Source organism: Coregonus clupeaformis, chromosome 14 (genome assembly GCF_020615455.1).
Source record: "Coregonus clupeaformis isolate EN_2021a chromosome 14, ASM2061545v1, whole genome shotgun sequence".
NCBI classification, from domain to species: domain Eukaryota; kingdom Metazoa; phylum Chordata; class Actinopteri; order Salmoniformes; family Salmonidae; genus Coregonus; species Coregonus clupeaformis.
In genome coordinates, this window is record NC_059205.1 from 25,962,500 (window position 1) to 25,986,661 (window position 24,162).

The 24,162-nt window shown below is 41.8% G+C and overlaps 1 protein-coding gene across 3 annotated transcripts; it reads right to left on the bottom strand.

Annotated features, from left to right (window-relative positions):
- Positions 1–1,789: 1,789 nt before the first annotated feature.
- LOC121581264 (serine/threonine-protein kinase OSR1-like) lies at positions 1,790–23,609 on the bottom strand. 3 transcript variants are annotated; one of them, XR_006003183.1, is made up of 18 exons: positions 23,399–23,609; positions 18,550–18,662; positions 18,010–18,118; positions 17,184–17,325; positions 16,468–16,523; positions 16,149–16,258; positions 15,715–15,816; positions 15,026–15,159; positions 14,281–14,329; positions 13,559–13,624; positions 12,665–12,787; positions 12,214–12,243; positions 11,277–11,428; positions 7,658–7,710; positions 3,084–3,152; positions 2,693–2,784; positions 2,411–2,475; positions 2,281–2,304 (listed from the first exon to the last, which is right to left on the bottom strand). XR_006003183.1 is itself a non-coding variant. In XM_041896773.1 (17 exons), exons 1-17 carry the CDS (start codon positions 23,466–23,468, stop codon positions 2,230–2,232), a joined length of 1,518 nt encoding a protein of 505 aa, XP_041752707.1. In that variant the 5' UTR covers positions 23,469–23,609; the 3' UTR covers positions 1,790–2,229. The 3 variants fall into 3 exon arrangements, 2 of the variants coding, with proteins under 2 accessions (XP_041752707.1, XP_041752708.1); XM_041896773.1 differs by lacking the exon at positions 2,693–2,784 and having other exon boundaries at positions 1,790–2,304; XM_041896774.1 differs by lacking the exons at positions 2,281–2,304; positions 2,411–2,475 and having other exon boundaries at positions 2,717–2,806.
- Between the last annotated feature and the right edge of the window lie 553 nt (positions 23,610–24,162).

Consider the following 24,162-nt stretch of genomic DNA (forward strand, 5'->3'; position numbering starts at 1 on the left):
AGCAGGGGGACCTTGCGGGCGCTGCAGGATTTCAGTCCTTCACGGCGTAGTGTGTTACCAATTGTTTTCTTGGTGACTATGGTCCCAGCTGCCTTGAGATCATTGACAAGATCCTCCCGTGTAGTTCTGGGCTGATTCCTCACCGTTCTCATGATCGTTGCACCTTCACGAGGTGAGTTCTTGCATGGAGCCCCAGGCCGAGGGAGATTGACAGTTATTTATTTTTTCTTACATTTGCGAATAATCGCACCAACTGTTGTCACCTTCTCACCAAGCTGCTTGGCAATGGTCTTGTAGCCATTTCCAGCCTTGTGTAGGTCTACAATCTTGTCCCTGACATCCTTGGAGAGCTCTTTGGTCTTGGCCATGGTGGAGAGTTTGGAATCTGATTGATTGATTGCTTAATTTATAACATTTTTGACATGCGTTTTCCTGGATTTTTTGTTGTTGTTATTCTGTCTCTCACTGTTCAAATAAACCTACCATAAAAATGATAGACTGATCATTTCTTTGTCAGTGGGCAAACGTTTGGCAGCGATCACAGCCTAGAGTCTTCTTGGGTATGACGCTACCAGCTTGGCACACCTGTATTTGGGGTTTCTCCAATTCTTCTCTGCAGATCCTCTCAAGCTCTGTCAGGTTGGATGGGGAGCGTGGCTGCACAGCTATTTTCAGGTCTCTCCAGAGATGTTCGATCGGGTTCAAGTCCGGGCTCTGGCTGGGCCACTCAAGGACATTCCGAGACATGTCCCGAAGCCACTCCTGCGTTGTCTTGGCTGTGTGCTTAGGGTCGTTGTCCTGTTGGAAGGTGAACCTTCGCCCCAGTCTTGAGGTCCTGAGCAGGTTTTCATCTAGGATCTCTCTGTACTTTGCTCCATTCATCTTTGCCTCAATCCTGACTAGTCTCCCAGTCCCTGCCACTGAAAAACATCCCCACAGCATGATGCTGCCACCACCATGTTTCACTGTAGGGATGGTGACAGGTTTCCTCCAGAAGGGACACTTGGCATTCAGGCCAAAGAGTTCAATCTTGGTTTCATCAGACCATGGTCTGAGAGTCTTCAGGTGCCTTTTGGCAATCTCCAAGCGGGCTGTGGTGTGCCTTTTATTGAGGAGTGGCTTCCGTCTGGCCACTCTACCATAAAGGCCTGATTGGTGGAGTGCTGCAGAGTTCGTTGTCCTTTTGGAAGGTTCTCCCATCTCCAGAAGAACTGTAGAGCTCTGTCAGAGTGACCAGCAGGTTCTTGGTCGCCTCCCTGACCAATACCCTTCTCCCCTGATTGCTCAGGTTTGGCTGGGCGGCCAGCTCTAGGAAGAGTCTTGGTGGTTCCAAACTATGATGGAGGCCACTGTGTTCTTGGGAACCTTCAATGCTGCAGACATTTGTTGGTACCCTTCCCCAGATCTGTGCCTCGACACAATCCTGTCTCTGAGCTCTATGGACAATTCCTTTGACCCCATGGCTTGGTTTTTGCTCTGACATGCACTGTCAACTGTGGGACCTTATATAGACAGGTGTGTGCTTTTCCAAATCATGTCGAATCAATTGAATTTACCAAAGGTGGACTCCAATCAAGTTGTAGAAACATCTCAAGGGTGATCAATGGAAACAGGATGGACCGGAGCTCAATTTCAAGTCTCATAGCAAAGGGTCTGAATACTTATGTAAATAAGGTATCTGTTTTTTATTTTTAATACATATGCAAACATTTCTAAAAACCTGTTTTCACGTTGACATTATGGGGTATTGTGTGTAGATTGATGAGGATTTGTATTTATTTAATCCATTTTAGAATAAGGCTGTAACGTAACAAAATGTGGAAAAAGTCAAGGGGTCTGAATATTTTCCGAAGGCACTATAAGTTATCACTTCCAGAACTGACAGGAGTTATATTAGAATATGTTTTGGATTGTAGAGCTAAATGTAGAAAACTAAGTAAGAAACATTTGTTGTTTATTTTTAAGTCGATTGCGTTGCCGTCCTCCCTCCCAGATACACTGCTGTAAACTCTTTTAAGTGATTTCCTGTTCTGTTGTCTTTTTGTTACAATGGTCCCATTCTCAGAGCCCATCTATTTTAACTAACACTGCAGGTTTCAGTAAAGAAAAGAACCCTACAGGTTGACAAATGCACTGTAGCGCTCTTCTTTGGCAAGAGTGGTGTCTTGGAATTTAGAACTATGCTGCTGTGCAATACTGATTGTTCTCCTTTGTTGACGGAATATTGAGTTAACTGATGCTGAGCTGAGCGAAACCCATCAGTTTGACATCGTCAGGGATCTCCGACTCGTCTATGCCAGATGCCTGAGAAAGATAGAAAAATAAATGTTCAGTGCATCTCTCTTTGTGCAGGGCTATTTCAACAGGCCAAAAATGGAAGCTTTTGATTGAAACAAAATATTGAACTTACCAGTTTGAAAGTGATATTTTTATTGTTGAAAGCATCATCAACAATCTTCTGCAGGTTTGCAGCAACTGGAAAGAATACAGAGGTGGAATCAAGAATCTGAACCTCTCTAAAAACCAGCATAACTTTCGCCGTCTCTCGAGTCAATGACCGTGTCTGAAATGTGTCTTGCCTACTACTTACTAAAACGACATACTGTGTACTAATCGTTCTACATACTATTTAGAACGTACTGTTTAGTAAAATGTATGCAGTAAGCAACAAATATCAACATACTAGGCTCACCCATACTGAGAATGTGTCATCTAATGCGCAATTGCGTTGTTTCCAGCCATTCGTTCATTTTTCTACAGCCTGTCCCCTTCTTTGATTATCAGCTGTTGTCAAACACACGTGGGTCTGAAAATATGATTCTCTTCCTTAATAGTGTGCAGATAAATCGACTAGATGAAAAGCCAAAATGAGTATGACATCCTGGCATTTAAAGCATACTAAATTTTCTAATGGTCACATACTACTAAATATTATATTTCCACATACCCAAAATGTTGTCGCAATCATTCATTTCAGCCTGACCTGTGACTTTACTGACCTCTAGTGGCTTTGGTGAAGTTATCACAGTCAGGGACTGGGATATGTTATCCTACATCTCTCTTAGCTTTGGTTTCATACTCACCAACCACTACGTCTTTCCCATCGACTAGACCTGCAGATACCAACTCCTGAGACACTCCATCTGCTGAATCTGAGGACGGCCGGGGGGGGAGCGAGAGAGGAGGGGAGAGAGAGAGAGGAAGCGAGAGAGAGAGCGAGAGAGAAAGAGATAGATGGGGGAGATCCAGAGAGTCAGGAGTGGTTAGTTATGTGAAGAAAAAAAAAGTGTGATGGGTCCATATTCTGTATTTCTTTGTGATTGTAACCAGTATACAGGTAGACCAGAAAAGCCACATCCCTGATTGGCAGATGACTGGCAACCCTGATTAGAAACACCTGCTTCTCACCTGTTGATCACTTGTGTTCCCTATAAATGCTGTTTCTGATCTGAAAAGATTTGAACCTACATGAAGAAGGCTGTTAAGTTGAAACATCTGTTCTGAAGCAGTAAAAATAAAAGTATATATTTTTTACATATAAAGTAAGCTTTATGCAACATATTTTTGAGTGCGGATCCCATCACACTTTTTTGCTCATCTGGATTCACAGGTTTTATGCAACCACCAAACTTTTGGGTGAGTGCGATGGTCCTCTTTTGATTACCGTATTTTCCGCACTATAAGGCGCACTTAAAAGCCTTTAATTTTCTCAAAAAACGACAGTGCGCCTTATATTCCGGAGCGCCTTATATATGGATCAATTGGTTAATTGGTTGATCCATACTGGTTGTACACGGCGCTCAAGGCGCTCTGTCAAAATGTTTCAGTATGAAAAACCAATAAAAACTATTTAATAATAATGAAATGTTTCAGTACGACTGGTAAACTACAAAGCCGCACCGCTTGCAGCATTACGGCTACCGTAGTCAGTAAACACCGGTACTGTGCTTACTCACAGTCCCACACCACTTGTGTGTGTATAAAGACCCCAAAATGGCACCTTTCAAGAGACACGCTTACGACGCAGAGTTCAAGCTCAAGGCTGTCGGTCACGCAGTAGAATATGGGAATAGAGCAGCAGCGAGAGAATTCAACATTAATGAATCAATGGTACGGAAGTGGAGGAAGCAAGAAGATGACCTGCGCCAAGTAAAGAAGACTAAACAGAGTTTCCGTTCAATTCGGACACTGAAGAAAAGAATTCGAGGGATTCGTGGACGGGGAATGAACTGAAAAAGTGAGCTTTACGTGTTATACGTAACTGAACAATGTTGAGTTATGCACTAACGTTTGATTTAGTGGTATCAGACTGTTTCTTTTACTACGTGTTTACTGAATCAGGGAAAAGTTCCCCTCCACGTTTGGGAGAAGAGTGAGCTAGGCTGGGAGATATTGTTAATATGCACATTAACGTTTGAACAACGTTACCATGGGAGTGACCGGAGTTGTCAGAACGCTTAATAAAGTTTGACTTTATCTGACTGTTTTGTTGACATTCCCTTTAGCACAGCTCCATCTAGTGGATGCATAACGCAACCCCAGTCAAACGTTTGACTACATTATCTTCTATTCTATGCGCTTTATAATCTGGTGCGCCCTATATATGAAAACAGTTCTAAAATAGGCCATTCATTGAAGGTGCGCCTTATAATCCGGTGCGCCTTATAGTGCGGAAAATACAGTAGATGTTAGTTACAGTGACTTCAGAAAGTATTCACACCTCTTGACTTTTTCCACATTTTGTAGTGCTACAGCCTGAATAAAAAAATTGATTAAATTGAGATTGTGTCACTGATCTACACACAATACGCCATAATGTCAAAGTGGAATTATAATTTTTATAAATGATTATAATTTTTTTATAGCTGAAATAATTTGAGTCAATAAGTAGTCAACCCTTTTGTTATGGCAAGCCTAAATAAGTTCAGGAGTGTTGAGGAAAACTCGTTCCAAGGATCAGGCAGAGCTCATAATCCAGTAAATAAGAGTTAATTCAAGCAATTGCAGGGAAGTTCACTCAGGATATACTTGGGCAGACAAACAAAAAAATCTACAGAATCACAGTCATTTATATACTTCACCTACACAAATAACTGCTTACCCCTACAAGAGGGAGGCAAGCTTACATTTGATAAGATCTTTAGAGCCGAAACAGATAGAACAAGAATTCAGCCTGGATGGGCATTGGGTGCCCTAAAGATAAAGAGCCAGTAACAAATCACTCCTTTGTTGCGGTGTGTGAAGGTGGTACTGGACAGCTGTGGAAAATTACCAGTGATATAGTACATTTAGTACTTTACATAGTATTAGACTGTAACAAAACCATTTTGCCCGAACAGGAGTAAAAATGTGCTTAACAAGTCACATAATAAGTAGCAATAATAGTGTTTAACATCATTTTTAAATGACTACATAATCTCTGTACCCCCACACATACAGTGGGGGAAAAAGTATTTAGTCAGCCACCAATTGTGCAAGTTCTCCCACTTCTGTAATTTTCATCATAGGTACACGTCAACTATGACAGACAAATTGAGAAAAAATAATCCAGAAAATCACATTGTAGGATTTTTAATGAATTTATTTGCAAATTATGGTGGAAAATAAGTATTTGGTCACCTACAAACAAGCAAGATTTCTGGCTCTCACAGACCTGTAACTTCTTCTTTAAGAGGCTCCTCTGTCCTCCACTCGTTACCTGTATTAATGGCACCTGTTTGAACTTGTTATCAGTATAAAATACACCTATCCACAACCTCAAACAGTCACACTCCAAACTCCACTATGGCCAAGACCAAAGAGCTGTTAAAGGACACCAGAAACAAAATTGTAGACCTGCACCAGGCTGGGAAGACTGAATCTGCAATAGGTAAGCAGCTTGGTTTGAAGAAATCAACTGTGGGAGCAATTATTAGGAAATGGAAGACATACAAAACCACTGATAATCTCCCTCGATCTGGGGCTCCACGCAAGATCTCACCCCGTGGGGTCAAAATTATCACAAGAACGGTGAGCAAAAATCCCAGAACCACACGGGGGGATCTAGTGAATGACCTGCAGAGAGCTGGGACCAAAGTAACAAAGCCTACCATCAGTAACACACTACGCCGCCAGGGACTCAAATCCTGCAGTGCCAGATGTGTCCCCCTGCTTAAGCCAGTACATGTCCAGGCCCGTCTGAAGTTTGCTAGAGTGCATTTGGATGATCCAGAAGAGCATTGGGAGAATGTCATATGGTCAGATGAAACCAAAATATAACTTTTTGGTAAAAACTCAACTCGGTCGTGTTTGGAGGACAAAGAATGCTGAGTTGCATCCAAAGAACACCATACCTACTGTGAAGCATGGGGGTCGAAACATCATGCTTTGGGGCTGTTTTTCTGCAAAGGGACCAGGGACGACTGATCCGTGTAAAGGAAAGAATGAATGGGGCCATGTATCGTGAGATTTTGAGTGAAAACCTCCTTCCATCAGCAAGGGCATTGAAGATGAAACGTGGCTGGGTCTTTCAGCATGACAATGATCCCAAACACACCGCCCGGGCAACGAAGGAGTGGCTTCGTAAGAAGCATTTCAAGGTCCTGGAGTGGCCTAGCCAGTCTCCAGATCTCAACCCCATAGAAAATCTTTGGAGGGAGTTGAAAGTCCGTGTTGCCCAGCGACAGCCCCAAAACATCACTGCTCTAGAGGAGATCTGCATGAAGGAATGGGCCAAAATACCAGCGACAGTGTGTGAAAACCTTGTGAAGACTTACAGAAAACGTTTGGCCTGTGTCATTGCCAACAAAGGGTATATAACAAAGTATTGAGAAACTTTTGTTATTGACCAAATACTTATTTTCCACCATAATTTGCAAATAAATTCATTAAAAATCCTACAATGTGATTTTCTGGATTTTTTTCTCTCATTTTGTCTGTCATAGTTGACGTGTACCTATGATGAAAATTACAGGCCTCTCTCATCTTTTTAAGTGGGAGAACTTGCACAATTGGTGGCTGACTAAATAATTGTTTTACCCACTGTACAATTATATGTAAGGTCCCTCAGTGGAGCAGTGAATTTCAAACACAGATTCAACCACAAAGACCAGGGAGGTTTTCCAATGCCTCGCAAAGAAGGGCACCTATTGGTAGATGGGTAAAAAAATAAGCAGACATTGAATATCCCTTTGAGCATGGTACAGTTATTAATAACACTTTGGGTGGTGTATTAATACACCCAGTCACTACAAAGATACAGGCACCATTCCTAACTCTGATGCCAGAGAGGAAGGAAACCGCTCTGGGATTTCACCATGAGGCCAATTGTGAAACCTTTCGGACGCTACAGACGTTTTTTTTGAGAAGACCGATTATTGGGATGTCTCATGGTCTGACAAACACTGCTCTAGCTCTGCCACCTTTCACCACAGATGCGGAAGTGCGACATCGGCGGATGCGGTAGATTGAGACGCATCCAAGTCAAGGGGTGTGAATACTTTCTGAAGGCACTGTATGTGTTAACAAGCAAACAAGCGTGCAAGACCAGCCAAAAGTCAGCCAGTTAGCTCCCTCTGTTGGCTCCAGTTGAACATAACAGAGCAGCAATGTGTTGGTGAGTGTGATGAGGGATATAGCAGGAAATAGCTAAAACACACACAAACAGACAGACACTTACCTCTACCAGGCATGAACTCAAACCGGATGTCGTTCAGTTCTTTCTTCAAGTTCCTAGGAAGAGGAGAGTTAGAACTGGTTAGGAGGAGGTCTGGACATTAGGGTTATGCGGTGTCAACCATTGTCCAATCGTGATTATCTACTGATAAAACATTGTGATTTACAATGGTATCAGCCCCTATTGGCCAACACTTTTTTTTAAGACTTTTTTTTTTTTTACCACTGTTGGGCTATAGCGCGAAATCGGATGTTACAACTGGACAAATCATGACAAAAGATAATGTTGAAAGCCTGGACAGAGACTAAGTGCAGGCAAATATTTTCTAATATTCCTTTCTGGTGGTGGAGCTTCAGGCATGGAACAGGCTTCACATGACGGAGCAAAGTGACAGTCAACTGATGAGGAATGGGCAGTCTTGCCGTAGTGAGTTAGGTTATAAATCATTGGATGGATAGAAGCAAAGTCTGCAGTATTCAGAACTGGATAATAATTGCTTCATTTGCCTCATCGTCCTCTTAATATTGTTTGTTCAACTTCTCATAAAGCTGTGATTGAGAATATGACAGAGAATGTTATGGGGCTAATTGGCTTCCACTGGTCCTGGGGCTCTTGTTAAGGTCAACGGCATCATGAATTTTACCCAGTACCAGGACATTTTAGCCAAAAACCTGGTTACCTCTGCCAGGAGGCTGAAACTTGGCCGCAAGTGGATCTTCCAGCAAGACAATAACCCCAAGCACACATGAAAATCCACAAAGAAATGATTAATTGACCACAGAATCAACATTTTGCAATGGCCATCTCAGTCTCCAGACTTGAACCCCATTGAAAACCTGTGGTTTGAATTGAAGAGGGCAGTCCATGCAGGGAGATAAAGGATATCAATGATCTGGAAAGATTCTGTATGGAGGAAAGGTCTTTGATCCCTCCCAATGTGTTCTCCAATCTCAAAAGACATTTTAGAAAAAGGCTCAGTGTCGTTCAGCGTCGTTATCCTCGCAAGGACTGGGGGCAACAGTAATGAAAACAAAGGTGTCAATTTTGACACCTATCTTTTTTCATTTTTTTATTACTTGTTAAACTAAATCTCTCTGAGCAATTGTATTAGTGAGTGAGTGAGAGAGCGAGAATATTTTCTGACTGGACATTGTGTTGCTTTGGCGTTCTGTATACAGGGCCCTCCTGTAGCTCAGTTGGTAGAGCATGGCGCTTGCAACGCCAGGAATGTGGGTTCGATTCCCACGGGGGGCCAGTATGAAAAATGTATGCACTCACTAACTGTAAGTCGCTCTGGATAAGAGTGTCTGCTAAATGACTAAAAATGTAAAAAATGTATACAACATATTTATTGAAATAAGCTATAACTAAAAGGAATATTACTCGGAATGTCACTCGTGCGCTGCCGGTGCGCTTCAGTCGGTCAGTGTTTCTGAATCTTTTTTGTATAGGCCATCAAGTTATGATCCTTTCTCTTAGGAGGACCACTTTGATTAAAACTAGCACTGGAGAATGGACTAAATCAATGTCAGCGAACCATCTGAGGGACCGGTCAGTAACATCCCAGGGACCAGAACCGGTCAACAGACCAGGGGTTGAGAAAAATTGCCTCTAAAACATCTGGGGAGGGAACCTAATGTATTTTAGCCTATTCATTGATTGAAATACCAGTCGATGTAGCGCGAGAGCTGCTGATACAGCTCAAACAGCTGTTTGTTGCTGCTGGAGTGAAACATACTTTAATAAGCCCAATCATTGCGCAACAATTCTAAAGGCAATCGCGTGCAAAAAACAACAATGGCCATGATTTAAAAAAGCTACTATTTTTACTTCTCAATTGGTAATTGAAGCGCACTTCCCATTCAAGTGCATAGGCAATTAGGCAGGCTTCAGCGCATCACACACCACTTTGCAATGAGCTGGAGGCAGTATGCATTTTGAAAACATATACTTAATTGTTTGAAACCTGAACGTTTTACTAAATATTATGAGGCATGTCTTACCTTGCTTCAAAGTATCCTAGCCAAAATCCAACCAATTATTTTATAAAGACATTTATTTTATAAAGACTTCCATATGCCATTGAAACCAGTAGCCTTTTTCTCTCATGTTCCATTGGTTTACAAATGAACTTTCTTTCATTGTCCAGTAGCCAAAGGCACAATCCTAGTCATATTAGCAACCCCTGCTAGTTGTTGCATATTTAGATCTTTCAACATTTCTAACGGATATTTCCATCTCCGTCACATGAAACCGCTCACAATGGCGTTTTCCCACTAATTGCATTATGGGAATTAGTGCACATTGCTGTGCTTATAATGTGAAGAAATAATAGTTTATCAACATGTTATGCTTAACGTTCTGATCTGTTGCATGAGCCTAATTGCCTTTTTAAGTTTTGGGGATGTAGCCTAGGTCTACTGGTTATATGTATTTGGGATCTATCGTCGGTTTGGAATAGGCTACTTCTTTCTCGCACAGAACGACAAGCTGTCCAATAGAATAGGTAAAGTTTTCTACTATGGGGGATAGTAGATTGGTATAGGCTAGTGATTTTGCGGTTCGTTCCTCGTCTTGTTGGCTGAGGAAAAGTAAATGTGGGCAGTTATTCTAACATAGGCAGCACGTGGGTTTCAAATTTGGGGAAGCTAATTTCCACCATAGAAATTCACCTTTATAATAAAGGATTCCATGCATCCTCACATTTGCAGATTTATGTAAAATAGCCTAATATTCCTAATGTGATGATTAGATTGGATGGTCATAATTTCGGCTAATAATATAACTCAATCACTGTTCGCAAAAAATACTGTTCAATGCAGCGTGCGTAGTGGCTTAGAGTAGGCCTAGGCTATATCAGATAGGAGAAGAAATGTTAAGCTTTCTTTGCACAGGAAAATGTTGGCCTTTTATAAACACATTTCATGCAATTTTACTACACTTTATATGACTGGAGACATTAGCAGAATATTTTTTTATACGACAAATTACAGGGTGGCCTACTCTGCTGATACTGACAAACAGATCAATAAAAACGACATTGTCAGATCCATATAATCGGCCTACGAAAAGGGGAGACCCAAACACAATATGACATCCATCCTACCTGGAGGAGGAAATTATTGTCCAAAAACAAACAAAAGTGGCACTGACCAAATGATAAAGACAGTGAATATGCACACTCACCAAGGATATGGCCGATGTTCTCCGCTGGTGTCAATTAAGTAGAGAATTTTGATAACTAAAAGATAGATTGGAGACTTTTCATTGTCTTCTCTTTACAGCAATAGCCATTTGTTTTCCAAACTGTTTTTCCACGATTGTGTATGTTTTTATATTGCGATATGCTTGGCAGGGTCTCTCTGCTTTTCACTGACTGTCGCAACTCAACAATCATCTATGTGATATGTGCCGCGTGATTTGCCCAAATTGAGGGCCCTTCCGACTGTAGGCTATGCGATTTAAAACAATCCACAGCTTTGGGTGGGTGGACGCCCTAATCGCGAGTGGACGCCCTAATCAGGTTATGCAACCAATGCATATGGGGGTCTGGTAAATTTCTTAAATGTCCGGCACCACATTTTCCTAACGGAAAAACTGTCACCCCCCACTAGATGCGTACCTCAACCTCAACACCAGGCTGATGGGGACTTTGGTGACGGCAGGGTCCTGGGCTACAGCTTCTCCCTGGGTAAGGGTGGCCTCGCCTGGCTTGTCCTGCCCTGCCCCTCCAGGACGGAGCCGACTGGGAGAACCATCCTCTGTAGGGAAGATCTGAGGAGGACCAGAGATAAACTCATGCTGTATCAGAAAGAGATTGATCCACCTTATAAGGCAAATGTGGTTGTGGTTGTCAACCTTCTGTGGTCATCTTACCAAGCTACCTTAAAGGGATACTTTGAGATTTTGGCAATCAAGCCCTTTATCTACTTCCTCAGAATCAGATGAACTCATGGATCCCATTTGTCTCTGCATGCAGTATGAAGGGAGTTAGAGGTAGTTTTGCGAGCCAATGCTAACTAGCTTTAGCACAATGGCTGGAAGTATATGGTATCTACTAGCATGCTAGCAGTTACCCATAGACTTCCAGTCACTGAGCTAACGCTAGTAAGCAATTGCGCTAACGCTAGGTATAGGGCTTTATTGCCGAAATCGAGAAGTATCTCTTTAAGATAAAGGCACTAACTATAGTGTCTACTAAATGACTAAAATGTAAATGTCTCTGTATTCTCTTAGGCCAGGGGTCAGGAGGCTGTCAGCCCTGGGCTAAGAGCAGTGTGAGCGTGGCTATAGATACTTATGCCAAGTCTTATAATGCATTATGACTGCACCATAATGCATTATTCCTGTATGCCTTAAGTGAAGTGTTACCACATTATCTGCATGTCCATAAACTTATTTTTGGGGAGAGCAGATTAAAGAGTTAGATCAGGTATTTGGCAATGATTCTTCTAATACAATTTCATACAAAACTAAAGCTGGCCAGCATCCTATTGTTTCTGCAATTAATAGATAAAAGGTTTTTAGGTATTCTGATTTATATCAACACCAGGGCTTACCTCGATGGATCCATCTTTCACTCTGGGAGACTAGAATGGGATATGACACAAAGATTAACAGACGTCAGAAGAACACGAAATTAAGGTTTTTCCTCCCCCACAGTGTAACAGGTTTGATTGAACAACTAATTGATTGATTTGATTGAGGAGTCCTAGGTGGCATTGAACCACTACAGGACTAAAGTAAGGTTACAGCTAGCAGACCTGGGTTCAGATATGGTTTAAAATAAACCACTCCAGGCAGACTAGAGCAAAGCATAATGGATGGTTTCCTGGACACAGATTAAGCCTAGGCCTAGACTAAAAAGCACTTCCGATGAAAATCTCAATTGGGAATGCTTTTTAGTCCAGGACAAGGCTTAATCTTTGTCTGAGAATCTGGCCCTATAGCTAAGTATTTGAAAGATTTTCAACCAGATTGCTAGGGTAAGGGTAACTAGGTTAGTCTCACCCGTAGAGCTGCCACGGCTGCCTTGCCCTCCTCACTCTCCATATCCAGTTCGTCATCACTCCACTCCCACTCCCCGTCTTCGGTCTTGTGAAGACGACCGCTGGAGCCAGGCACACGGCGCACCTAAAACCACAATTTGATCTTTAGCATGGCATTGAGTGGTTTTGAGTAAAAAAGACACCTTGGACCAGTCCCTCTGAAATCATGTACAAACTTTTAATATCGTAAAACCATAGACACAAAATGCAACATTTCCCTGCCATCCTGTAGGCCTAGACTACGGCTGTACATAGCAGGAAGGAAGTCATTGTGATGTGATGCTCAGTGTCTGCATGACCACTCATGTCTCAGGTCCCCTATGTGTTAGCTAGTGCTGCTGAAATAATAAATATGTGCTCTACGCTACAGCAGATAGATTACTTCCTTATTCTTCTACTATGTAGGCCTACACTACCCTTTCCCTGACACAAGTACAGGGCAGATTGGACAGAGACTTGCTGTCTGGTTAGGATTAAACACACTGAGACAAAGACTATTTAGATTATACGTGTATCTAAAATGTATGTATGTATCTTGTATCTTACAAATATTAGTTAATTAGTTATTATTGATGAACTACTAATCCCTTGTAAACCTTAACTAGTTTATTTTATATTTTTTCCCTGATAGTGTTTGTTTCTGTATGTGATGTCAGAGCATGATGTGTCTATGTAGATTCCTGTGTTTGATGTCACTATATACACTACCCTGGAATAAGCACTGGGGCCTATTCAGTAGGCTGTATCGCTGTTTTTTTTTTTTTATAGAACTGTATCGTGTAGAACAGCTACGACTGTGTGTCGTAGAATTCCACTGTGTGTGTATGCCAAGGGTTATAATTCTGTTGTCTCGTACCCTTTTGGATCTGTCTACTATCGATGGACCCTTCTGAAGGAGCTTCTCTTCCAAGTATTCATTATTCTGCATGACAGAGACAGACAGACAAGATTAAAATCACATGACAACATGGTTCTTTTTCTTTGCAACAGCAGCCATATTTGTCAATGGGCCTACATATTACGGATGCACGTACACAGTGTACAAAACATTAGGAACAGCCGCTCTTTCCATGACATAGACTGACCAGGTGAAAGCTATCATTCCTATTGACGGCACTTTTTAAATCAACTTAAAATCAGTGTAGATGGAGGGGAGGAGACAGGTTAAAGAAGGATTTTTAAGCCTTGAGACAATTTAGACATGGATTGTGTACGTATGCCATTCAGAGGGTGAATGGGCAAGACAAAATATTTAAGTGTCTTTGAACGGGGTATGGTAGTAGGTGCCAAGCGCACCGATTTGAGTGATTCCAGAACTGCCATGCTACTGGGTTTTTCACGCTGAACAGTTTCCCATGTGTATCAAGAATGGTCCACCACCCAAAGGACATCCAGCCAACTTGACACAACTGAGGGAAGCATTGGAGTCAACATGGGCCAGCATCCCTGTGGAACGCTTTTGACACCTTGTAGTCGACAAATTGAGGCTGTTCTGATGGCAAAAAGGGGTGCAACTCAATATTAGGAAGGTGTTCCTAATGTCTTGTACACTCAGTGTATATACAGTCTCTGTCTTACCTTTGCTTTAGTGAAGAATTTATGCTTTAGCAGCTCAGCAGCAGTTGGTCTGAAAGACAGAGAGACAATGATTTACTACCCTGCAGGACCTTAAACACACCATGGCAGGAAATCAGATGAGGGAAGAGAATCCACTCAACAACATCAAATTGGATTAAGAAAAGTTGAAACCCAGGTGAATAATAATAATAATAGCTGCCTTTGTGTGCCACACAAAGGACAATGCTAACTTGGAGAAATTGTGTCACAGTGGGATTAGGTAGCCAACCTTATTGTTACACATCTGATTCCTAGAATCACATTTGTTAGATTAGGGTTGAAGCAAAAGCCTGAAGGGAGGAAGCTCTCCAGGAATAGCCATGTGCTATACCCATCTCAGGTCAGTTACATAGTCAGTGGTCCGGTGTGGCTCAGTTGGTTAGACCGTGGCCCCAGCAATGTCATGGTAGTTGGTTCAATTCACACTAGGGCCATATCCTAAAATCTATGCAATTACTGTACTGTAAGCCACTTTGGATAAAAGCATCTGTTAAATGGCATACATTCTATTATGAGGGCAGGTAGCTTAGTGGTTAAGAGCGTTGTGGCTGTAAGGTCGCTGGTTCTAATCCCCGAGCTGACTAGGTGAAAAATATGTTGATGTGTCCTTAAGCAAGGCACTTAACCCTAATTGCTCCTGTAAGTCGCTCTGGATAAGAGCATCTGCTAAATGACAACAACAAAAAAGAGTGTTTGGGATAGTCACCTTTTCTCAGGCTCCTTCTGTAGACACATAGATATCATCTTCCTGAAGGACTTGCCATACTTCTTCACCATCTCCTTGTCCTGGATCCCTGTCTCCAAGCAGGGAGGGTCATTCTGCAGGGTCAACATCAGTACCTACACACATACAAACACCAGGTTATTGCTCACACAACACCAGGTTATTACCCACACAACACCAGGTCATTACCAGGTTGTTACACACACCAGGTCATTACCAGGTTATTACAAACACAACACCTGGTCATGACTAGGTTATTACACACAACACCAGGTTATTACACAAACAACATATAAGACAACATCGGCTGGCAATTTAATTCATAATAATAATAATAATATGCCATTTAGCAGACGCTTTTATCCAAAGAGACTTACAGTCATGCGTGCATACATTTTTACGTATGGGTGGTCCCGGGGATCGAACCCACTACCCTGGCGTTACAAGCGCCATGGTCTACCAATTGAGCTACAGAGGACCACATATATCGTATGAAAAATGTATGCACTCTAACTGTAAGTCGCTCTGGATAAGAGCGTCTGCTAAATGACTAAAATGTCAATGTAAAAATGTAAATATATATTTAGCCAGGATAGTCTCAGCAATATATTTTCAGGTGGATAAAGATCACACTGCTTCCACACCTTTCCAAGTAAATGTGTATAAATCACCTTCATGGGTGGATATTTATGATATGGGGCAGCGCCTGTAGCCAGCTCGATGGCTGTGATCCCGAAACTCCAGATATCTGCTTTGTAGTCATAACCTCTGACCTGAGGAGAGTGGAATAATAATTGTAAGATATATTTTCAAATATCTTCTAAGAGCATCTGTTCTAACAGTTAGAGAAAATGGTTGCTGACAAACAATCACGACAGATACACATCAGTAAAGTGCTTGTAGTTTCTCAAAAGATCCGAAGCAAGAGGAAATTGTGTATGTCTCCACTAAGGTCTTTGGAGATGTATTAGTTTTCATCTAGAAGTTAGATAAAAATAGAGGATAAGGAGAGAGAGAGAGAGAGAGCAAGAGACAGAGAGAGAGCAACAGAGAGAGAAATAAATACAAACAGAAAGCGGGAGAGAGAAAGAGGATTGCCACCCACCTGCTCCATGACCTCTGGGGCCATCCAACATGGCGTTCCAACAAACGTCTTTCTAACCTTAGTCCTAGTCATATCTCCTCCCGCCGCTAAGAAGGCACTCACACCAAAGTCTGGGACAGACAGAAGGGAGGAGAGAGGTGAGAGTTGGTAGATAGAGAGATCAGAGAGACAGGCAACCAATAGATTTGTTCCAGAGGAGTAAATGCTAGGAAGTCTGTAGAATTTCTACTGGTAAAAAAACAGAAGAAAAAAAACAGTTAATACTTTGACAGCATAAATATGCATAAGGGAGTTGGCGGCTTGGGACACGTGACCATACCTGCGATTTGCACGGAGCCATCGTCCCCTAGAAGAATATTACCAGCCTTCAGATCCCTGTGAACAGAAGAAACCAGACAAACCAGATGAATCAGTATCAGGAGTCACCTGTAATGAAACTAAACTAAGTAGTAGGTAGTAACCTAGCAGAGGCCTACTACTAGACAAACATGGTCACACTATTAAAGAGGAGTCATTATCGTGTGTCTGTGGCCTGTTTGAGCTGTAAACCGTAAACTATTTTTATTTGCTCCTGATAACTGCACTCCATGAATCTGAGCCAAACATACTGTTCAGTGAATACTACTAAAAAGTAGTCATTATCCTGTGTGTCTAGGGCCTGTTTCAGCTGTATGGCACTGTGGTGCTTCAGCTGGAAGACAGATGAGAGCCTGTTTCAGTGGCCTGTTTCATCTTTATGACGCTGTGGTGCTTCAGCTGGATGACAGATCACTATGTGTTCCTGGGGTGAAGCTGTTAAATGAATTAAAGAATGAAAGACTGAATGAAGGAGGGAGTTTACATGAATGAAAGAGTGAATGAGGAAGTTAAGAATGAAATAGGATGTGCGCCAATGTCTTTGACTGGCTCTTGAATGTCACAACTCCACAAGATTCCTATAATTTGACGTTGGCCAGTGAACAAAACACAGGTAAAGTCCATGCTAAATATTTCAAGTTCAAAAAATAAATAAAAATAAAAAACATGTGACTGCACCTGTGGATCTGCCCATTCTTATGCAGGTACTCCAGTCCTTCTAGGACCTCTTTGAGGATTGTGGCTATGGACGGTTCATCCAGCACCCCAGACTTATGCTCCCCACGAGATATGATGTGTTTAATGATGTCCAGTACTGAGCCTGAGAAAGAAAGAGATATTGAGAGAGAGACAGAACAGAAAAGAGAGAGAGACGGAAGACTGGAGCAATGACAGGACCAGGTTACTATTAGTTAGCTGTAGGATGGAACATGCGTCAGAAGAGAGTGAACAACGGTAACATCATGAATTGCTTGGTCAAGTCCTTTTAGGTCAATAGTACTTTACTTCAAAAGTCTGTTGTTATTTAGGTTTTGTGAACAGAAATAGCTATCACACACACGCACGTTTCATTACAAGCAAAGGTAAACCACAGAAGAAATAAAGCTCAAAGGAGGTGTCCATAACAGTCTCTAAGGCAGCAAGGATAGTCTGGGCTGAGATGCCCTATCCCTCCTCTATCTCTTGGCAGTGTTACTGCATGCCAGGAGGATGGACAGTACTGGGCTGAGAGCCAAGGCCACAGCTGGAGAAAAGCTGCTGCTCTGTGGCCAATAGAGCCTGGTAACCAGGCAGCTGGGATGGAGATGGTGTCTGGTAGTTCAATAACAAACGTATATTTCAAATGCAACTTCATTACTATTATCAACCCTATATTACCAGTCGAGCTGGCAACAACCTGATATCAATCCCAATTACATGTCATCCCAATCCTGCCATCCCAGACAGTTTGAAAGGCCAGTGCAGGGGCAGCCATAAGTATATTTACTCTAACAGTAGTGCTTACCGCCACTGAGTAGCCTCATCACCAGCCACAGCTCGTCCTTCACTACAAAGGATGTGTAGTAGGACACAATGTTGGGGTGGTGGCACTGGGACATGGCCTGGATCTCTTTCTGCAAAAAAAGGAAGAGAAAGAGAGCAAGAGACAGAATCTGAGAGGACTGTATCGGTCTCAGCAATGCAGTGATAACGTCTAGGTGGATTTGTGTGTCTGTGTGGATCGGCTGCTACACTCTCATCTTCCCCAGTAACTCCTCTACAGCTAGGCTATATCAGAGGCCATATTGTGAGATTTTGACAATTCATGTGACTCTGAGTAAGTAGATAAAGGGCTTCATTGCTAAAATCTCACACTATCCCTTTAAGAGGGCTTGCTATCAAATTATTAGCTAGTACTGATTAGATAGTATTGATTGCTATACTGTCAACTCCTGAAAGACAATGTGCTCTAAACATGTGAGTGTGTGCATACCTATCTGTGTCTATGTGTGCGTTTGCGTGCGTGTGCGTGCGTGTCTGTAGTGTGTGTGTATATGTGTGTTACCAGGAGCTCGTCCATACTGGTCTGACACTTCTCCAGGTTAATGCGTTTAATGGCCACCCTCTCCTTCCTGGGATCACAGTAGGCCGCCTGCACCACGGCTGTGGCACCACTCCCTGAAGAGAAAATGAAGGGGGAAGTATTAGAATGTAACACACATCCAAAGGGAACCAGTGGCACTCTTACCTGGGACACACCAAGAGGTGGGCAGAACATAACACGCACTATTGGGAACACATAAGGGTTTAACTAATCGTAATGTTTTGTTACCAGACAACTTGAACAAAAACCAAGTGAACAAGATGGAAGAATTAGAAGGCAACACACTCATTGGATAGGAAATCATCAGGTTTTAAATTAACGTGTAATAACCAGACAACTTCATCAAAACCAAGAGGAAGACAGAGGGGGAAGAACGTAACACACATACAGTTGAAGTTGGAAGTTTACATACACCTTAGCCATATACATTTAAACTCAGTTTTTCACAATTCCTGACATTTAATCCTAGTAAGATTCCCTGTCTTAGGTCAGTTAGGATCACCACTTTATTATAAGAATGTGAAATGTCAGAATAATAGTAGAGAGAATGATTTATTTCAGCTTGTATTTCTTTCATCACATTCCCAGTGGGTCAGAAGTTAACATACACTCAATTAGTATTTGGTAGCATTGCCTTTAAATTGTTTAACTTGGGTCAAACGTTTCGGGTAGCCTTCCACAAGCTTCCCACAATAAGTTGGGTGAATTTTGGCCCATTCCTCCTGACAGAGCTGGTGTAACTGAGTCAGGTTTCTAGGCCTCCTTGCTCGCACACGCTTTTTCAGTTCTGCCCTGCCCACAAATGTTCTATAGGATTGAGGTCAGGGCTTTGTGATGGCCACTCCAATACCTTCCACAACTTTGGAAGTTTGCTTGGGGTCATTGTCCATTTGGAAGACCCATTTGCGACCAAGCTTTAACTTCCTGAATGATGTCTTGAGATGTTGCTTCAATATATCCACATCATTTTCCTTCCTCATGATGCCATCTATTTTGTGAATTGCACCAGTCATTCCTGCAGCAAAGCACCCCCACAGCATGATGCTGCCACCCCTGTGCGTCACGGTTGGGATGGTGTTCTTCGGCCCCCTTTATCCTCCAAACATAACGATGGTCATTATGGCCAAACAGTTCTATTTTTGTTTCATCAGACCAGAGGACATTTCTCCAAAAAGTATGATCTTTGTCCCCATGTGCAGTTGCAAACCGTAGTCTGGTTTCTTTATGGCGGTTTTGGAGCAGTGGCTTCTTCCTTGCTGAGCGGCCTTTCAGGTTATGTCGATATAGGACTCGTTTTACTGTGGATATAGATACTTTTGTACCTGTTTCCTCCAGCATCTTCACAAGGTCCTTTGCTTTTGTTCTGGGATTGATTTGCACTTTTTGCATCAAAGTATATTCATCTCTAGGAGACAGAACGCATCTCCTTCCTGAGCGGTATGACGGCTGCGTGGTTCCATGGTGTTTATACTTGTGTACTATTGTTTGTACAGATGAATGTGGTACCTTCAGGCGTTTGGAAATTACTCCCAAGCAAACCAGACTTGTGGAGGTCTACAATTTTTATTCTGAGGTCTTGGCTGATTTATTTTGATTTTCCCATGATGTCAAGCAAAGAGGCACCGAGTTTGAAGGTAGGCCTTGAAATACATCCACAGGTACACCTCCAATTGACTCAAATGATGTCAATTAGCCTATCAGAAGCTTCTAAAGCCATGACATCATTTTCTGGAATTGTCCAAGCTGTTTAAAGGCACAGTCAACTTAGTGTATGTAAACTTCTGACCCACTGGAATTGTGATACAGTGAATTATAAGTGAAATAATCTGTCTGTAAACAATTGTTGGAAAAATTACTTGTGTCATGCACAAAGTAGATGTCCTAACCGACTTGCCAAAACTATAGTTTGTTAACAAGACATTTGTGGAGTGGTTGAAAAACTTGTTTTAATGACTCCAACCTAAGTGTATGTAAACTTCCGACTTCAACTGTAGGTAAACCATGAGGGTTTAAATTACAGTAGCTAAGAATTTAACTCCAGTGTTTGACAACGAAGAGATACAAACAACTCCAATTGTAAAATAGTCTTCTCTCTTAGTCTTAGATATGGCTCAAATTACAGTAATGTGTAATGACCAGACAACTACAACAAAAGCCAATAGGAAGCCAGTGGGGGAAGAATGTAAGTTACAAATTTATAGGAAAACGATCAGGCTTTTAACTAGCTTCAGTAATGTTTCAATACTCAACAACAAGTCACTATAATACCCCTGTATTTACTATAAATGCATATTTATTTATTTTACATTTAGCAGGATGAAATCTCTTGAGGTGTCCAAATGGAAAAAATCAAAACAATACTTAGTAACAAGAAAAATATGTCAACTGTCTAATAATAATACAAATTAAATAATAAACAAAAAATATTTATATTAACAGCATAAAAACGTTGTACAACTACTAATAGGCCTAGAACTAATAAAAAATATGGCTACAACTACTAATACAACTAATAAAACAAAGTACCTATAATATACACTTCCGTTCAAAAGTTTGGTGTCACTTAGACATTTCCTTGTTTTCGAAAGAAAAGCAATTTTTTTGTCCATTAAAAGAACATCATATTGATCAGAAATACAGTGTAGACATTGTTAATGTTGTAAATGGCTATTGTAGATGGAAACGGCTGATTTTTTATGGAATATCTACATAGGCGTACAGAGGCCCATTACCAGCAACCATCAGTCCTGTGTTCCAGTGACATGTTGTGTTTGCTAATCCAAGTTTATCATTTTAAAAAGGCTAATTGATCATTAGAAAACCCTTTTGCAATTATGTTAGCACAGCTGAACACTGTTGTGCTGATTAAATAAGCAATAAAACTGGCCTTATTGAGACTAGTTGAGTATCTGGAGCATCAGCAATTGTGCATTCGATTACAGGCTCAAAATGGCCAGAAACAAATAACTTTCTTCTGAAACTTGTCAGTCTATTCTTGTTCTGAGAAATGAAGGCTATTCCATGCGAGAAAATGCCAAGAAACTGAAGATCTCGTACAACGCTGTGTACTACTCCCTTCACAGAACAGCGCAAACTGGCTCTAACCAGAATAGAAAGAGGAGTGGGAAGCCCCGGTGCACAACTGAGCAAGAGGACAAATACATTAGAGTGTCTAGTTTGAGAAACAGACGCCTCACAGGTCCTCATCTGGCAGCTTCACTAAATAGTACCCGCAAAAAACACCAGTCTCAACGTCAACAGTGAAGAGGCGATGCCGGGATGCTGACCTTCTAGGCAGAGTTGCAAAGAAAAAGCCATATCTCAGACTGGCCAATAAAAAGAAAAGATTAAGCTGGGCAAAAGAACACAGACACTGGACAGACGAATCGAAGTTTGAGGTGTTCGGATCACAAAGAAGAACATTTGTGAGACACAGAGGAGTGCTTGATGCCATCTGTCAAGCATGGTGGAGGCAATGTGAGTCTGGGGGTGCTTTGGTGGTGGTAAAGTGGGAGATTTGTACAGGGTAAAAGGGACCTTGAAGAAGGAAGGCTATCACTCCATTTTGCAACGCCATGCCATACCCTGTGGACGGCGCTTGATTGGAGCCAATTTCCTCCTACAACAGGACAATGACTCAAAGCACAGCTCCAAACTATGCAATAACTATTTAGGGAAGAAGCAGTCAGCTGGTATTCTGTCTATAATGGAGTGGCCAGCACAGTCACCGGATCCCCTTATTGGGGGCAGCTTGACCGTATGGTACGTAATACGTGCCCATCAAGCCAATCCAACTTGTGAGAGGTGCTTCAGGAAGCATGGGGTGAAATCTCTTCAGATTACCTCAAATTGACAACTAGAATGCCAAAGGTTTGCAATGCTGTAATTGCTGCAAATGGAGGATTATTTGACAAAAGCAAAGTTTGAAGGACACAATTATTATTTCTATTAAAAATCATTTATAACCTTGTCAATGACTACATTTCCTATGCATTTTGCTATATTTCCTATTCAAACTCACTTCTCGTATGTTTTCATGGAAAATAAGGAAATGTCTAATTGACCCCAAACTTTTGAACGGTAGTGTATATCCTTTGCTGGAAGGATATTAATTATATAGCTATTATATTATAATGAATATCCTTTGTTGCAAGGATTTTTGACACATCTTTGGCATTTGTATCAAGTGATTTGTGAGATACGTTTGGCCTTATTTAGGTCTCCTTTAAGACAATTTTCATCTGTATCAGGACTTAGTGGTCTCCTTTACGACTCAAACTTAAAATACAATCAATACCATACATATAGCATTATACAGAAGCACAAACCAGTCCATTTTCACAGAAAGAAAAGACTAATAGCTACCAACTCCTTGCTAACACAAGGTATGAGTGACTCACTAAGCCCTATCACGCCTTCTTTCAGCGAAGGGAACCACCCACCTCCATCCTGCCCCTAGCTAGCACTTCACTCATTCACTTGTCTTGGTTTTACCTACTTCGCTAGCTACTGTAGCTAACGTTAGCTAGGCTAGGTATTCATGTTAGCATTGGGAAGCTAACTAGCTATGTTAGCTACCTAGCTAGCTAGTAACCAACCCATGGACCGCACAACTGAGAAACATACGTTTGGCCCATGTTTAACGTTACGTTACTTCAATATATTTACTAGCTGTCAAAAGTAAGGTTGGTTAGCTGTAGGTTTAGCTGACCAGATATACGTTAGCGAGCTAGCTAGCTCGCTGTCTTGCAAGAAAGTCAGTTTAGCTAGGAGGTTAGCATGCTAGCTAGGTGTCTAGCGCCATACTCACCAATCACCTCGTTGAGAACATAATCGTCCTTGTTGATGGACCAAGTTTGAGCACTCAGGTCCTCTGTCATGGCTTCGTTGGAGGTTTATACTGTTTACAGTGTTATAATGAATGTGGTGAGCTGGTTTTCATGAAATGTAACGAGATTATTACTCCATTCGGTTATGGGATGTTAGCTACCTCGCCCAGACAGTTCCTGCCGCTCAGCGTTACCAACTCATTTTCACGGGAAGTTGCTAGAGGAAGGTCGATTCTTCTTCTTCAGTGCGGTTTATCGGCGGTTGGCATCCAATGTTATGGTGCATTACCGCCACATACCGTACTGGAGTGTGGGCCAGAGACAGGGATAAACTAAATCCTGCCTGCCAACCCCGTTTCTCTTAAAAAAGATAACAAAATATTTGAGACTATATCTAATGACGCTCTACTCAATATACTCTTTAAACTAATTTCCTGTATCCCCTTCTCCCTCATACTAAATCTCATCCTCTCTCTTTCACTCTGATACTGCCCACACTGTAGCACTACATACTCCACAGTCTCTATTTCCTGACAATAATCACACTTTCCTGATGGATGCTTTCCTATCACGTTTAATGTCTTATTCAACTGGCTGTGTCCCACTCTTAATCTTGTAAAAATAGCCTCCTCTCTTCTGTCCCTTCCTGCCATCCTACCCTCCCTGACTTTCCTCTGTACTTGAAATAAATGCCTTCCCTTATTATCTCTATTCCACTGCTCCTGCCATCTCTTCACCATCACTG

Bases quoted from the DNA above. Each gene is read 5' to 3' on its own strand.
- LOC121581264 (XM_041896773.1), bottom strand. From the start codon at position 23,468: ATGACAGAGGACCTGAGTGCTCAAACTTGGTCCATCAACAAGGACGAT. The intron at 16,259-16,467 runs GTATGGTCACGT...TGTCTGTCCCAG, and splicing joins TGGCTCCGTGCAAATCGCAG to ACTTTGGTGTGAGTGCCTTC. The intron at 12,788-13,558 runs GTACGAGACAAC...TTGTGGTTTTAG, and splicing joins TAGTAGACAGATCCAAAAGG to GTGCGCCGTGTGCCTGGCTC.